General features: G+C 38.6%; 1 protein-coding gene across 1 annotated transcript; it reads left to right on the forward strand.

Annotated features, from left to right (window-relative positions):
- Positions 1-9,823: 9,823 nt before the first annotated feature.
- On the forward strand, positions 9,824-14,436 carry LOC109738171 (V-type proton ATPase subunit E). The gene is made up of 6 exons (XM_020297268.4): positions 9,824-10,200; positions 11,885-11,985; positions 12,726-12,882; positions 12,982-13,178; positions 13,397-13,496; positions 14,175-14,436. Exons 1-6 carry the CDS (start codon positions 10,099-10,101, stop codon positions 14,199-14,201), a joined length of 684 nt encoding a protein of 227 aa, XP_020152857.1. The 5' UTR covers positions 9,824-10,098; the 3' UTR covers positions 14,202-14,436.
- The last annotated feature ends 206 nt before the right edge of the window (positions 14,437-14,642 follow it).

Raw genomic sequence — 14,642 nt, forward strand, 5'->3', positions numbered from 1 at the left:
ATCACGTACCTCCTTATTTTCACGATTCTGGAGTGTTCTGGAAGGACTCTTTTATGTGTTCTTCCGGTGTCATTGTTTGGATAATATTGCTTTCGAAATTAATGGGCGCACCTGAGATATAATGTTTTATTCATTGCCCGTTGACAACCTTCGGGTTAGTACCTTCGGCATTATTTATTTTGATAGCTCCAGACCGATAAACCTCCTCGATAACATAGGGTCCTTCCCATTTGGAGAGGAGTTTTCGTGCAAAGAATCTGAAACGAGAGTTGAACAAAAGAACATATTCTCCAACTTTTAACTCACGCTTTTGGATTCTTTTATCATGCCATCTTTTAACTTTCTCTTTAAATAACTTGGCATTTTCATAAGCTTGGGTTCTCCATTCATCTAAAGAGCTAATATCAAATAACCTCTTTTCACTGGCAAGTTTGTAATCATAGTTGAGTTCTTTGATTGCCCAATATGCTTTATGTTCTAACTCAAGAGGCAAATGACAAGCTTTTCCATAAACCATTTTGTAAGGAGACATACCCATAGGATTTTTATATGTTGTCCTATAAGCCCAAAGTGCATCATCTAATTTCTTAGACCAATTCTTCCGGGACCTATTGACAGTCTTTTGCAAGATTAGTTTTATTTCTCTATTACTAAGTTCAACTTGACCACTAGACCGAGGATGATAGGGTGATGCAATTCTATGGTTAACATCGTACTTGGCAAGCATTTTGCGGAAGCACCATGAATAAAGTGTGAACCACCATCAGTCATTAAATATCTAGGGACTCCAAACCTTGGGAAAATAACTTCCTTCAGCATTTTAATAGAGGTTTTGTGATCAACACTATTGGTTGGAATAGCTTCTACCCATTTAGTAACATAATCAACAGCAACCAAAATATGTGTATACCCGTTAGAGGAAGGAAAAGGTCCCATGTAATCAAATCCCCAAACATCAAATGGTTCAACAACAAGTGAATAATTGATAGGCATTTGTTGACGCTTACTGATATTACCTATTCTTTGGCATTCATCACAAGATAAGACGAACTTACGGGCATCCTTGAAAAGAGTAGGCCAAAAAAATCCATATCGCAATACCTTGTAAGCAGTTCTATCTCCAGCATGATGCCCTCCATAAGCTTCGGAGTGGCATTTTCGTAGGATTTGTCCCTGTTCATGCTCAGGTACACAACGTCTAATAATACCATCTACTCCTTCTTTATAAAGATGTGGGTCATCCCAAAAGTAGTGTCTTAAATCATAGAAGATTTTCTTTTCTTTTGTTGGTATGTAAAGCTAGGTGGCAAATATTTAGCAACAATGTAATTAGCATAGTCAGCATACCAAGGAGTGTTATTACAAACATTTATTGCAGCTAACTGCTCATCAGGAAAACTATCATCAATAGGTAGTGGGTCATCAAGCACATTTTCAAGCCTGGACAAGTTATCAGCTACGGGATTCTCAACTCCTTTTCTATCAGTGATATGTAAACCAAATTCTTGTAGCAAGAGAACCCATCGAATAAGCCTAGGTTTAGCATCTTTCTTTTCCATAAGATATTTAATAGCAGCATGGTCGGTGTGAACGATAACTTAGCTTTGTCCACTTCAATACCTTTTTTAGAAATTTTATGACCCAAGACGATACCTTCATTAACCATAAAGTGGCACTTCTCCCAATTCAAGACAAGATTTGTTTGTTCACATCTCTGCAAAACTCGATCAAGATTGCTTAAACAATCATCAAAAGTCTTCCCATAAACAGAGAAGCCATCCATGAAAACCTCTACAATCTTTTCACAAAAGTCAGAGAATATAGCAGTCATACATCTTTGAAAGGTAGCAGGTGCATTGCATAAACCAAAAGGCATACGTCTATAAGCATAAGTTCCAAAGGGACAAGTGAAAGTGGTCTTTTCTTGATCAGGTTGAGAAACCGGTATTTGTGAAAAACCAGAATATCCATCAAGGAAGCAAAAGTGTGTGTGTGCTTAGATAATCTTTCTAGCATTTGATCAATAAAAGGCAAAGGGTAATGATATTTTCTAGTTGCTTTGTTTAATTTTCTAAAATCAATTATCATTCTATAGCCTAGAACAATTCTTTGTGGAATAAGTTCATTCTTATCATTAGGAACAACATTAATACCTCCTTCCTTAGGAACACAATGAACATGACTTACCCATCTACTATCAGCTATAGGATATATAGATTATACATGCTTCCAGAAGTTTTAATATCTCCGTTCTTACCATTTCTTTCATTTTCGGATTTAACCGACGTTGGTGATCAACAACGGGTTTAGCATCAGGTTCCATATTAATCTTGTGCTGACATAGAGTGGGACTAATGCCCTTTAAATCATCAAGAGTATATCCAATAGCAGCTCGGTGCTTCCTTGGAACTTTTAATAATCTTTCTTCTTCATGTTCTGAAAGGTTATCACTAATAATAACATGATATATCTTCTTTTCATCAAGATAAGCATATTTCAAAGTTTCTGGCAATTGTTTTAATTCAAACACAGGATCACCGTTAGGTGTAGGAGGACCTCCTAGAGTTTCAATAGGAAAATTGTGTTTAAGCAGAGGACGTTGTTCAAACAAAATCTTATCTATTTCATTTCTCTCATGCATATGTAAATCATTTTCATGGTCTAGCAAATATTGTTCTAAAGGATCAGTAGGAGGCACATCAATAGAAGCAAGACAATTTATTTCATCCTTACTAGGGAATTCTTTTTCATGAAGCTTTCTACTAAACTTGGAAAAATTAAACTCATGAGACTCGTCACCAAAGCTAACACCGACAATTTGTTTTTCACAATCTATCTTAGCATTAACGGTGTTCAAGAAAGGTCTACCAAAGATAATGGGACAGAGGTCATCTTGTTGGAACCAAGAACAAGGAAATCAGTAGGGTATTTTATTTTCCCACACAAGACTTCAACATCTCTAACAATCCCAATTGGTGATATAGTGTCTCTATTAGCAAATTTAATAGTAACATCTATGTCTTCTATCTTTGCGGGTGCTATGTCATTCATAATTTCTTGATATAATGAATAAGGAATAGCACTCACACTAGCACCTATGTCACATAGACCATGATAACAGTGATCTCCTATTTTAACTAAGACAACAGGCATGCCAACAACAGGTCTATGATTATCCTTTTTATCAGGTTTGGCAATTCTAGCAGCTTCTTCATAGAAGTAAATAACATGCCCATCTATGTTTTCTTCCAGGAGATCCTTAATCATAGCAACACTAGGTTCTATTTAATTTGTTCATCAGGTTTAGGTGTTCTAATATAACTTTTGCTAACCACAGTTGAAACTTTAGCATGTTCCTTTATCCTAACAGGGAAAGGTGGTTTCTCAATATAAGTAGTACGAACAACTGGATCAACATTATAAATTATGGTTTCCTCTTTAATTGGTACCGGTTCTTTAATTTCTTCTTTAATAGGTGGGTGATATTTGAACCACTTCTCCTTAGGGAGATCAACATGAGTAGCAAATGATTCACAAAAGGAGGCTACTATCTCAGAGTCAAGTCCATATTTAGTGCTAAACTTTTGAAAAGCTTCGGTATTCATAAAAGATTTAACACAATCATACTTAAGCTTAATACCTGACTCTTTACCTTCGTCGAGTTCCCAATCTTCAGAGTTGCGTTTAATTCTTTCCAAAAGATCCCACTGGAATTCAATAGTCTTCTTCATAAAAGAACCAGTACAAGAAGTATCAAAAATGGATTGATCATCATGAGAAAGTCGAGCATAAAAGTTCTGGATAATAATTTCTCTTGAGAGCTCATGGTTGGGGCATGAATATAACATTTACTTAAGCCTCCCCCAAGCTAGAGCGATACTTTCTCCTTCACGAGGCCAAAAATTATATATATAATTCCGATCACGATGAACTAGATGCATAGGATTTTTTTGGTGAAACTCCAATTTCAATCGATTCCAATTCCAAGATCCAATATCATCGCATAGCCTATACTATGCTAATGCTTTCCCTTCAAAGATAAAGGGAAAACCTTTTTCATAACTTCATCTCCGGGTAAACCTGCAAGCTTAAACAATCCACAAATTTGTTCCACATATATCAAGTGCATATCAGGATGTTCGGTTCCATCTCCTGCATAAGGATTAGCTAGCGGTTGTTCTATCATACCCGAAGGAATTTCATATTCAATATTTTTCAGTAGGTGTAGTAGGTTGAGGGGTAGCTAATTGTGGTTTCGGTCGAGGTGAAGATACCCCGAACAAACCCCTCAAAGGATTGTTTTCCATAGTAACAAGTGACAATAAATTTCAGCACACTATATAAATGTTTCCCTACAAAAGGCGCTTCACTCCCCGGCAACGGCGCCAGAAAATAGCCTTGATGACCCACAAGTATAGGGGATCAATTGTAGCTCTTTTTGATAAGAGTGTCGAACCCAACGAGGAGCAGAAGGAAATGGCAAGTGGTTTTCAGCAAGGTAATGTATGCAAGTGCAGAAATTGTAAGTAACAGAGTAGTTTGATAGCAAGATAATTTGTAGCGAGCAAGTAACGATAGTAGTAACAAAAGTGCAGCAAGGTAGTGAAAGCACAAGTGCTCCATGGGTGATTTTGGTAATTAATGGCAACATATCTCTTGGTGGACTAATACTTTCATCTAGTATATTTCAGATGAGTTCAACAGTGGAGTGGCATGGACAAGAGGATGTGGAACCCCTTCAAGATGCTAAGGAGAGAAGATTGGCACAAGCTCAAAAGCTCAAGACTCTACATTTTCATTTTAGTGATCCAAGATCACATTGAGTCCATAGGAAAGCCAATACTATTTAAAGGGGATGAGGTGTTGCTTAATGGCTTGCTTGCTCAAAGTGCTTAGTGATATGCTCCAAAGCCCTCAACCACTTTCTCATATCCACATATGTCCCAAACCAAAAGTCAAACTCGGCCCCACCGATTTGATCTATCCGGCGCCACCGAGTTCACTTGACACAGCCACTGCCAGAAACCCTAATTAGTTCGGTCTCACCGATGGGATCTCGGTCTCATCGAGATGGGCTTGCAAACTCTCTGATGCCTGTTGCAATAATTTCGGTCTCACCGAGATATGCAATCGGTCCCACCGAGTTTGTCTGACCAACTCTCTGTTTAGCTTATTACCAAAATCGGTCCCACCGAGTTTGTGTAATCGGTCAAACCGAGTTGAGGTTTTACCCTAACCCTAGCACATCGGTCCCACCGAGTTGATCATATCGGTCCCACCGAAAAGCCTAACATTCACATTTTGAACTAAATCGGTCTAACCGAGTTTCATGATTCGGTCCCACCGAGTTTGGTAAATTGTGTGTAACGGTTAGATTTTGTGTGGAGGCTATATATACCCCTCCACCCACTCTTCATTCGTGGAGAGAGCCATCAGAACGTGCCTACACTTCTAGCATACATTTTTTGAGAGAGAACCACCTACTCATGTGTTGAGACCAAGATATTCCATTCCAACCACAAGAATCTTGATCTCTAGCCTTCCCCAAGTTGCTTTCCACTCAAATCATCTTTCCACCAAATCCAAATCTATGAGAGAGAGTTTAGTGTTGGGGAGACTATCATTTGAAGCACAAGAGCAAGGATTTCATCATCAACACACCATCTATTACCTTTTGGAGAGTGGCGTCTCCTAGATTGGTTAGGTGTCACTTGGGAGCCTCCCTCAAGATTGTGGAGTTGAACCAAGGAGTTTGTACGGGCAAGGAGATCGCCTACTTCATGAAGATCTACCCTAGTGAGGCAAATCCTTCGTGGGCGACGACCATGGTGGGATAGACAAGGTTGGTTCTTCGTGGACCCTTCGTGGGTGGAGCCCCCTGTGGACTCGCGCAACCGTTACCCTTCGTGGGTTGAAGTCTCCATCAACGTGGATGTATGATAGCACCACCTATCGGAACCACAGAGAAAATCTTCGTGTCTCCAATTGCGTTTGCACACTCCAATCCCATCCCTTTACATTTCTTACAAATTGCATGCTTTACTTTCCGCTGCTCATATACTCTTGTCATGCTTGCTTGAAATGTATTGTGAATGTTTAAACTTGTGCTAAAACTCCACCTTAACTTGAAGAAATTAAAAACTGCTACTTTTCTTTGTTGAGGGTCTAATCCCCCCTCTAGATACCTCTTCTCGATCCTTTCAAAAGATCCAATTATGATGAACTAATTGCTAGTGATTTGAGTTCACTAGATTATCTTTATGAAGTTTTGCTTGAGATTCATGAATCTGAAAATTGTGATGAAGTGTTAAAAGAAGAAATTTGTAAAGTGATTCATGATAGCTCCTTGGATGAAAAGCATGATTGCAATGATGTTATTATAAATTCTATTAATGTCAATTGTGCTAATAATATGCAAAACCCCAAGCTTGGGTATGCTAATATTGCTATGTCCACTACTTATTGCAATGATCATGATTGGGGTGGTAATAATTCTTATGGTCTTGAAAGTTTATTTAAACCTCATGATGAATATGCTTGCGATAATATTAAAAGTGGGTTTGGTTGAGTGTCAACTTTAGCTAAAAATAATCCCACATATTTGAAGAATGTTCTCTTAATTTGCACTTGGCGGACTCTACTATTAAAAAGCCTTTGGGAAGAATTAATGATGTTCTTATTCTTGAAAATAGGAACTATGTGCCCATAGATTTTATTGTTCTTGATATTGATTGCAATCCGTCTTGTCCTATCATACCTGATAGACCATTTTAACGCACTATAGGAGCCGTGATTGATATGAAAGAAGGGGATATTAAATTTGAATTTCCACTAAGAAAAGGTATGAAACACTTCCCTAGAATAAGAATTAAGCCACCATATGAATCAATCATGAGGGCACCCTATGGATCAAAAACCAAAGATGACAATACTTGAAACTATGCATTGTGCCTAGCTAGGGGCATAAAACGATAGCGCTTGTTGGGAGGCAACCCAATGAATAAAATTTATTTTTGACTTTTTCTTTCTGTTCTTGAGTGTTCACACAATTATGCTGCTGTTATGATTGTGTCTTTTATGTTTGAATTAGTGTTTGTGCCAAGTAAAGCCTTTGGGATCATGTTTGGTGATAGTTGATTTGGTCTTGTTGAAAAACATAAACTTTTGCGCCCAGTAGCAGAATTGTTAAAAATCACAAAAGCGTGATAAAATTCTGATTTTTTAACACAAGATTGATATACAAATTGCCTACGTTGTCCCAATTGTTTAGAATTTTTGGAGTTACAGAAGTATGGACAAAGTCCAGATTACTATAGATTGTTCTGTTTTTGACAGATTCTGTTTTCGTTGCATTGTGTGCTTATTTTGATGAATCTATGGATTGTATTGGAGGGTATAAGCCATGAAAAAGTTGGAATACAGTAGATATAATGCAATATTAAAATATGAATGGGTTTGCAACAATACTTAGAGTAGTGATTTGCTTTATTATACTAACGGATCTCACGAAGGTTTTATTGAGTTTTGTGTGATTGAAGTTTTCAAGTTTTGGGTGAGATCACGATGGATGAAGGAATAAGGAGTGAAAAGAGCCTAAGCTTGGGGATGACCATGGCATCCCAAGTTAATATTCAAGAAGAACCAAGCAACTAAGCTTGGGGATGCCTCGGAAGGCATCCCCTCTTTCTTCTAACAACCATCGGTAATTTTACTTGCAGCTATATTTTTATTCATCACATATCATGAGTTTTGCTTGGAGCGTCTTGTATTATATGAGTCTTTGCTTGTTTTTTCCTTTTAGTTTGTCACAAGTATCCTTGCTGGACACACCTATTTGAGAGGCCAGGGGGTACCCACGTGGAGCCCTGGTGGCCCTCTCTAGTCCATCTTGGTCATCCGGTCTTCTAAATTTCCAGAACAAAAGCCTTAAATTTTCCATCCAATTGAGCACTTCTATTCTTGCACGGGAATAACATCATGACAATTCTACTGAAAACCAGTAAATGGTGAGTGGTGGAAATTTCATACTTTGCAAAAGAACTTAATTAGTATGCTCGTTTTTCTCAAAAAAAATTACGTTTACCGATGCATTAACTACAACACATGCTTACATAACCAGTAAATGACCAAGAACTTCTATGCATTGGTGAGTTTTCTCTCGATTCTTTACATGAAGTGATTTAATGCACCTCAAAACTTAGGATGGTAAGTATATTAAAATGAGACTATTAAAAATGAAAAAACATTTTTTAAAAGATGAACCCTATTATCTATACCTAATAATAAAGGGGCTATTGCTTTTGGCGGTACGTCACGAGAATTGCCCTCAAAGTTGCAAAATATTGCCCACCAATGCCACCCGTAAGTGAAAAAACGGTTCATTTTTTCCTTAGTTGCTATTCCAAACTTTGGTTTATTATACAAAATGACCCACTAAAGTACAACAAGGGATGAGCAGCGCACTAGCCAAAGCGCCACCCTTCTACAGGATAGACCCAAGTTCAAATCTTGCCTATCCTATTTTTCTTTCCTTTTTTTAATTTTTTTCTTTTATCGCCACATTCAAATACTTTTTAAAATAATCATATATTTTAAACCCTAACTCGAAATCTAACATATTATATATGAAAATTCCTTAGAAAAATGTGTTGATTTCAAATATGTTATTATCTTGCATGCCGATCATTTCTAAAAATCTTATTTTCTTTTTTTATCGGGTAGATTCAGATACATTTCAAAATATTTATATTTTTCAAATCCTAACTAGAAGTCTAGCATGTTATATATGAAAATTCCTTAGAACAATGTGTAGATTTCAAATATGCTATTACCTTGCATGTCAATCATCTCTAAAATTAGGTTTAGGATACAACCTTAATTAATATATTTTTATATGTGGTATTTTGGAAATGCCTATTATATATGTTCCTACACCATTTAAATCGAGTACATATGATAGTTTGATGCTTTCACAAAAACTATTATTGGCACCATAGGGGGTATTGATTCCTACTAAAATTACAACAGGTGTATAATCGTCCTCTCTATTTTGCACAGTGCACAATAACCGATCCCTGGTCGATGATGTACACTAAAGTACTGATACGAGCTTTATGTAAACCGGTGGCTTAACATTGATTTTCTCAGTTTGAAATCGTGCCTATAATGTTTTGTCCTAACAATATCGATGTTCATATGCAACCTTGAACATTTGATATGCATGTCCTTATAGATTGATTGTTTTCGATGTAGACTTCTAATATGTTTGCAACTAAACTAAATCTAACTTAGATTACATTTGCAAACACATATAGCAACAAGACAAAAGTAATGCTTCTTATGCATAAGTTATCATTGAGTACTAAAATGTACTTCTCTATTTTTATCATAATCCAATATTTGTTGGGCATCACTAAGGAGGAACGACAACAAAGACATAAAAGAGATAGCGGCAGCTAGGTAGATTTTTTTTTGTTGTCTAATAAATTGAAAACACATTGAGTACACTTTAGAAAATAACTCACCTTTATGTTTTTGCGCAATACCACTTATCATGTTGTTTGTCGTGCAACATCGTGAAAGATTTCAAGAGATTTGTTGATGACGTCGGGTGTGTGTATGGGGGTATTTTTTTTTCTCGGTGCAACACACGTACATGTTTGCTAGTAGTAGTAAGAAAAGAGGGAGTATGGTTTATTTCCAAATCACACCATGTGATCATAATAGCGCCCCTCTGAAACTCGAAAGGACAGATGAATAAACGCAATTTTTTTTTTTGCCAAAAAAACTGTCAGCAAAACAGATGGCAGCGACGGAAAAGCAAGAGAGATCACGGATCCGTGATCCGGGTCCACGAAGTAATCGCGAGCAAGACAGACAGGCAGCGGCAACCACGGAACAAATCCGATCACGTTGCCCTGCGGCTTGGCCTAGACTAGACCCCACGACTCCCATCTCGACCACTCCCGTGGACTCCCTCGCGCCCTCCCTCCTCCTGTCGTGTCCTTCCACACCCCACACCCCACCCCCCCGCGGTGGTCGCCGGAAGCAGCGCCCCACAGTCGGACGATCGTCAGATCCGCCGCCGCCGACGCCAAGATGAACGACACCGATGTCTCCAAGCAGATCCAGCAGATGGTGCGGTTCATCCGCCAGGAGGCCGAGGAGAAGGCTGGCGAGATCTCCGTATCCGCCGAGGAGGTTAGTTCTTCCCCGTTTACTCTCATCTCGAAGCTTCCAGAATCTTCTTGATCCGCGCCTCCTTGATTTGGAACGCTCGATCTGTTCATCGCGCCCTGTCATCTCGAAGCATCCAGCCTTAGGGGTCGCTCGATTGCTTAAGCCTAAGGTTTCAATTTTGGGATTGTGAGATCTGTGTCCAAGTGACGTAAGCGCGCTAGCTCCTAGGTAGATCCAGAAGCATCTAAATTTTGGTTCTATCGTTCAAGCTAATCTCAGTGCACGGAATAAAGCTAGAAGCCTCCAGATCGCGGTGTTTTGGGCCGTATGCTTACGCTACTCTCCCCTCCCCTTGTCAAGTTGAATGAATTCAGGTACCTGCATGGCTGAATCGGTACTGTGTGATTTTGGAGGACGGGGAGCAAACTCGAGCTTGAACTGAACCAGGAACTTAAGTTTGTGTATCATTGTTCCATTTGCTTCTGGTGGTACTAGAAGCAAAACTGGAGCTTAATCTTGATGGGAAAAATGTTACGTGCTTAAAACATGTTGCAAAAAGTCTTCGAATCAGCTGTTCAGCACCCTTCGCTCCCTGCTACCTTGTGATCTTTAGTTCTGCTCACCCAAACCTCGGATCCACAACGCTTGTTGGCAGCACCATTAACCATTGTGAATCGTAGCACCATTTTATTCACGTAAGTAACTATGAAGGGAAATAGATCTTCGAATACAGATTTTATAAATACCAGTATTGTTTGGTTGCAGGATGAGTTGGTGTATACTGGATGTTGAGCAAAACACTTGCCTAATGTTTGTATTATTATGCCTTTCTTTATTTGTTCTTGTCTCTTCATAGCTGGGTACAGAACGCATGCTTACGTAGTTGTATGCATGATCCCTGGGTTTTCAAGATCTATTATTGTGTTCCCATGTAAAATCATGCCATATAGAATGCACCGTCGTTAAGCCTAGGAGACATGATTTGTCAGCATTCTGAGTTTCCGGAGCTAGGATAATGCTTTGTCTGTGAAGCAACCGGCCATCCTTTAAGGCTGCGTTCGGTTTGGAGGAAAACTCAAAGGAATCTGATCATGTGCTATTTTCTACCTTTGGTGCGTTCGGAGTGAAGGAAAAATGAGCAGTGAAACTTTGGAATGTCTCGATTCCTGTGTGATTCCTACAGATTTCACGGGAAAAGAAACATCTAGTCAGACCTCTTTTTATCACGGTTGGCCGAGGCAACACACTGGTTCTGACATCTAGTATAATAAAATATTCATCATATGGCATGGAGTGTGAGAGAGTAAGTCTACAGCCAAATAAAAAACACCCAAGATACGGTTCGCAACTGTGGTGATGTCCAGCTTCTTTTGCTCACCACCGAACGGTTCACTCCTGACTATACCTCTGTTTAAAATTCCTCAGTTTCATATGTGCTTGTTTTCCCTATTCCTTTACATTTTTTTGTTCCTATGTTTTCTGATCCTGCAAACCAAACAGAGCCCAAGGTTGTTTCCTTTCCTGAAGTTACTCACCTTGGGAAAGATATGTCTGTTTTCTGTCATATTTTCCATGATTTCCGTCCCACCTTTCATGATTATTGGCCATGTGTGTTTTGGTTTTATCCTCTTTTCTTTGCCGGAAATTGTTTACTCATCTTATAATTTGTTTCTTAGGTTTGACATGTTTGTATAATTACGTGCAGGAATTCAACATTGAGAAGCTGCAACTTGTTGAAGCTGAGAAAAAGAAGATCAGGCAAGAATATGAGCGGAAAGAGAAGCAGGTTGATGTTCGGAAGAAAATGTGAGGCTTTAGTTCTCTGAATCACCTCTTTCTCCATGATCATTCTGGAATGCTATAATGCTATCAACTGCATTGCATCTTGAGATTTGAAAACATATTCCACACCATATGCATATCAGAATATGTTGTAGACAGAGCTAGCGACATATATTACAACAAATTTATATCAATGATGTGAACCAACGCGACACAGGATAACTGTAAATTGCTTCACCCTCACAGCTTTATCGGTGATAACCATCGGTTAATCTTGAAATTCTCAACACTTAATGATATATACAATGGTATTATATATGAGCTCAAACAGTGTAATACTATATTTGACTGCAGTAAACTTATCTGTTGACTGAAGATTTATCCTGAAGAGTGAAGACAAAGTTGTAAAACTGTGAACTGCTGCTTGCATTTGGTCTCAGGAATAAATAGTAGTATGAACTTTAAAGTAGAATATTCCATATGTTAAAAACTTAAAAGCAAGTATGAAAAGAAAGCTACTGTTGATGGCAAGGTAAAATATAGAGCAGCACAGGAAGATTTAGAAATGTAATTCTAGAAAAATATAACCTTAGTATCATGTTACATATAATTAAAGTGGAGTACTGATTGTTAAGTATGAGATGTTTTCTTTTTGTGGTCGTAGATGAAACATTTGTTAAAGTCCACGGTTCGTCGCAAGCATCTGCACTGATATTTCTGTGGTTATCCCTACATTACCTGATGAAGCATTGTTCTTTTGTTAGTGAGTACTCTATGCAGCTGAATGCTTCTCGCATCAAAGTGCTTCAGGCCCAGGATGACCTGGTTAATAAAATGAAAGAGGATGCAATGAAGGAACTCCTGAATATCAGCAGCAACCACCATGAATACAGGAATCTGTTAAAAGAACTTGTTGTTCAGGTTTGTTTGAGCGTACCAAACACAAACCTTTTTCTCATCTCCAACTATTGTTGGCTAACTCATATAATAACGTTTCTTTTTTTACCGGATAATATACAGGGCCTGCTTCGGTTGAAAGAGCCAGCTGTACTGCTCCGCTGCCGCAAAGAAGATCACCATAATGTGGAATCTGTAATGCATTCAGCAAAGAATGAGTATGCATCAAAAGCAGATGTCCATGAGCCAGAGATACTAGTTGACCACACTGTCTACCTGCCACCTTCTCCGAGCCATGGTGATGAGCACGGCCAGATTTGGTAATGCATTAGAAATTATTTCTTGGGGTGTTACTTTATTGGTTCCTAACCGTAGATTTATTGGTTCCTACAGTATCTAATTGTGTGCTTCTAGATTTGTCTTTATCTGTATTCACATAAAATCTGTATTGCAACAGACATTTGAAATCCATAGTCATTTAATAGTTTCATGCTAGTTATTGACCTCAGTCCTTGTCATTATTGTGCTGTTTATGCAGCCATGGAGGTGTTGTGCTGGCTTCTCGGGATGGAAAGATTGTGTTTGAGAATACAGTTGATGCAAGGCTTGAAGTTGTTTTCCGCAAGAAATTGCCAGAGGTGCGTTCATTCAGCTCATCTTTCAATATATTTTGTTTTGCCACCCCCTCATTGTGCAGAATTCTAAAGAAAACAATTCTAATGTGATTCCGTTATAACGTTCTGCATCTCTCACTAGATCTTGTTTAGTGCTAGCATGAACCTCATAGAAGCAGTACTACAAATGGTTTTGCATTTCATTATGGTTAGTTGATTACTGAATATGCCATTTCAGCGTGCTTGTCACAATTTTCTGGATAAATCAACAATGTTCGTAAATACTGAAGTGTTCAAGTATGACATCATTTAGTTTGTTGTAGTAAATGTCCATTATACTCCCCGACTTGTCACAGTTTTATTTGATAAGCAGCCCCTGTTGAGAAGAAATTACATGCTATAACCGCACTTTGCTAAACCAGTTCCCTTCAGGGTTATCTGGAAAAACATAATACTTTGGAGGAATACTCTGGCCTTTTTGCTTTGCTGTAACAAACAGTGATGATTCTTTCGTAACGGTGCATATCCCTCCCCCCCCCACCCCACCCAACACCCGTACAGGACATGCAACATCATGCCCTATTTTATGGAGAAAACAGTTGATCATGGCATTAAAATTATCTTAATATCTCAGTCTATTTTACATACAAAACAGTTGATCCTCAACATGAAAAATATTTTAATATCCGTGTTTCCTTGCAGATCCGGAAGCTTCTTGTTGCGGCATAATGCGAACTTGTATTGTGATGGTACAGCTGTTTCTAAAATGGCTGCTGGTTTGACCCCCAGCAGGTGCAAGGAACTCCGCCCGGTTTTGCGAACATTGATTGTTTAAAGTATTCCATCCTCATATGTAAACACTACCTATTTGTTCATTATTGTCGCCGAGCACAAACTATTTGCATGAACTTTGCTCTGAGGAATAATAATAAATAAAACACCGTCGGATTGTGTTTATGAACTACTTACTCCAAAATCCCGTCTTCAGTTTGGATTGCCGGATGCAACTCGCCTGCATGAAGCAGGAATCGCAATACGGTTCTAATCAGACTTTTTGAGAAGATGTGTCAAGTGTTGATGCGCCTGTATTGTTTCACCCCTGCTGGACAACGCCCACCTCAATTGCTGCACAGTTGCTAAGATCGTGCTGAGAATTGTGCTTTTATCATC

This window comes from Aegilops tauschii, chromosome 3 (assembly GCF_002575655.3).
Source record: "Aegilops tauschii subsp. strangulata cultivar AL8/78 chromosome 3, Aet v6.0, whole genome shotgun sequence".
Taxonomy (NCBI): Eukaryota; Viridiplantae; Streptophyta; class Magnoliopsida; order Poales; family Poaceae; genus Aegilops; species Aegilops tauschii.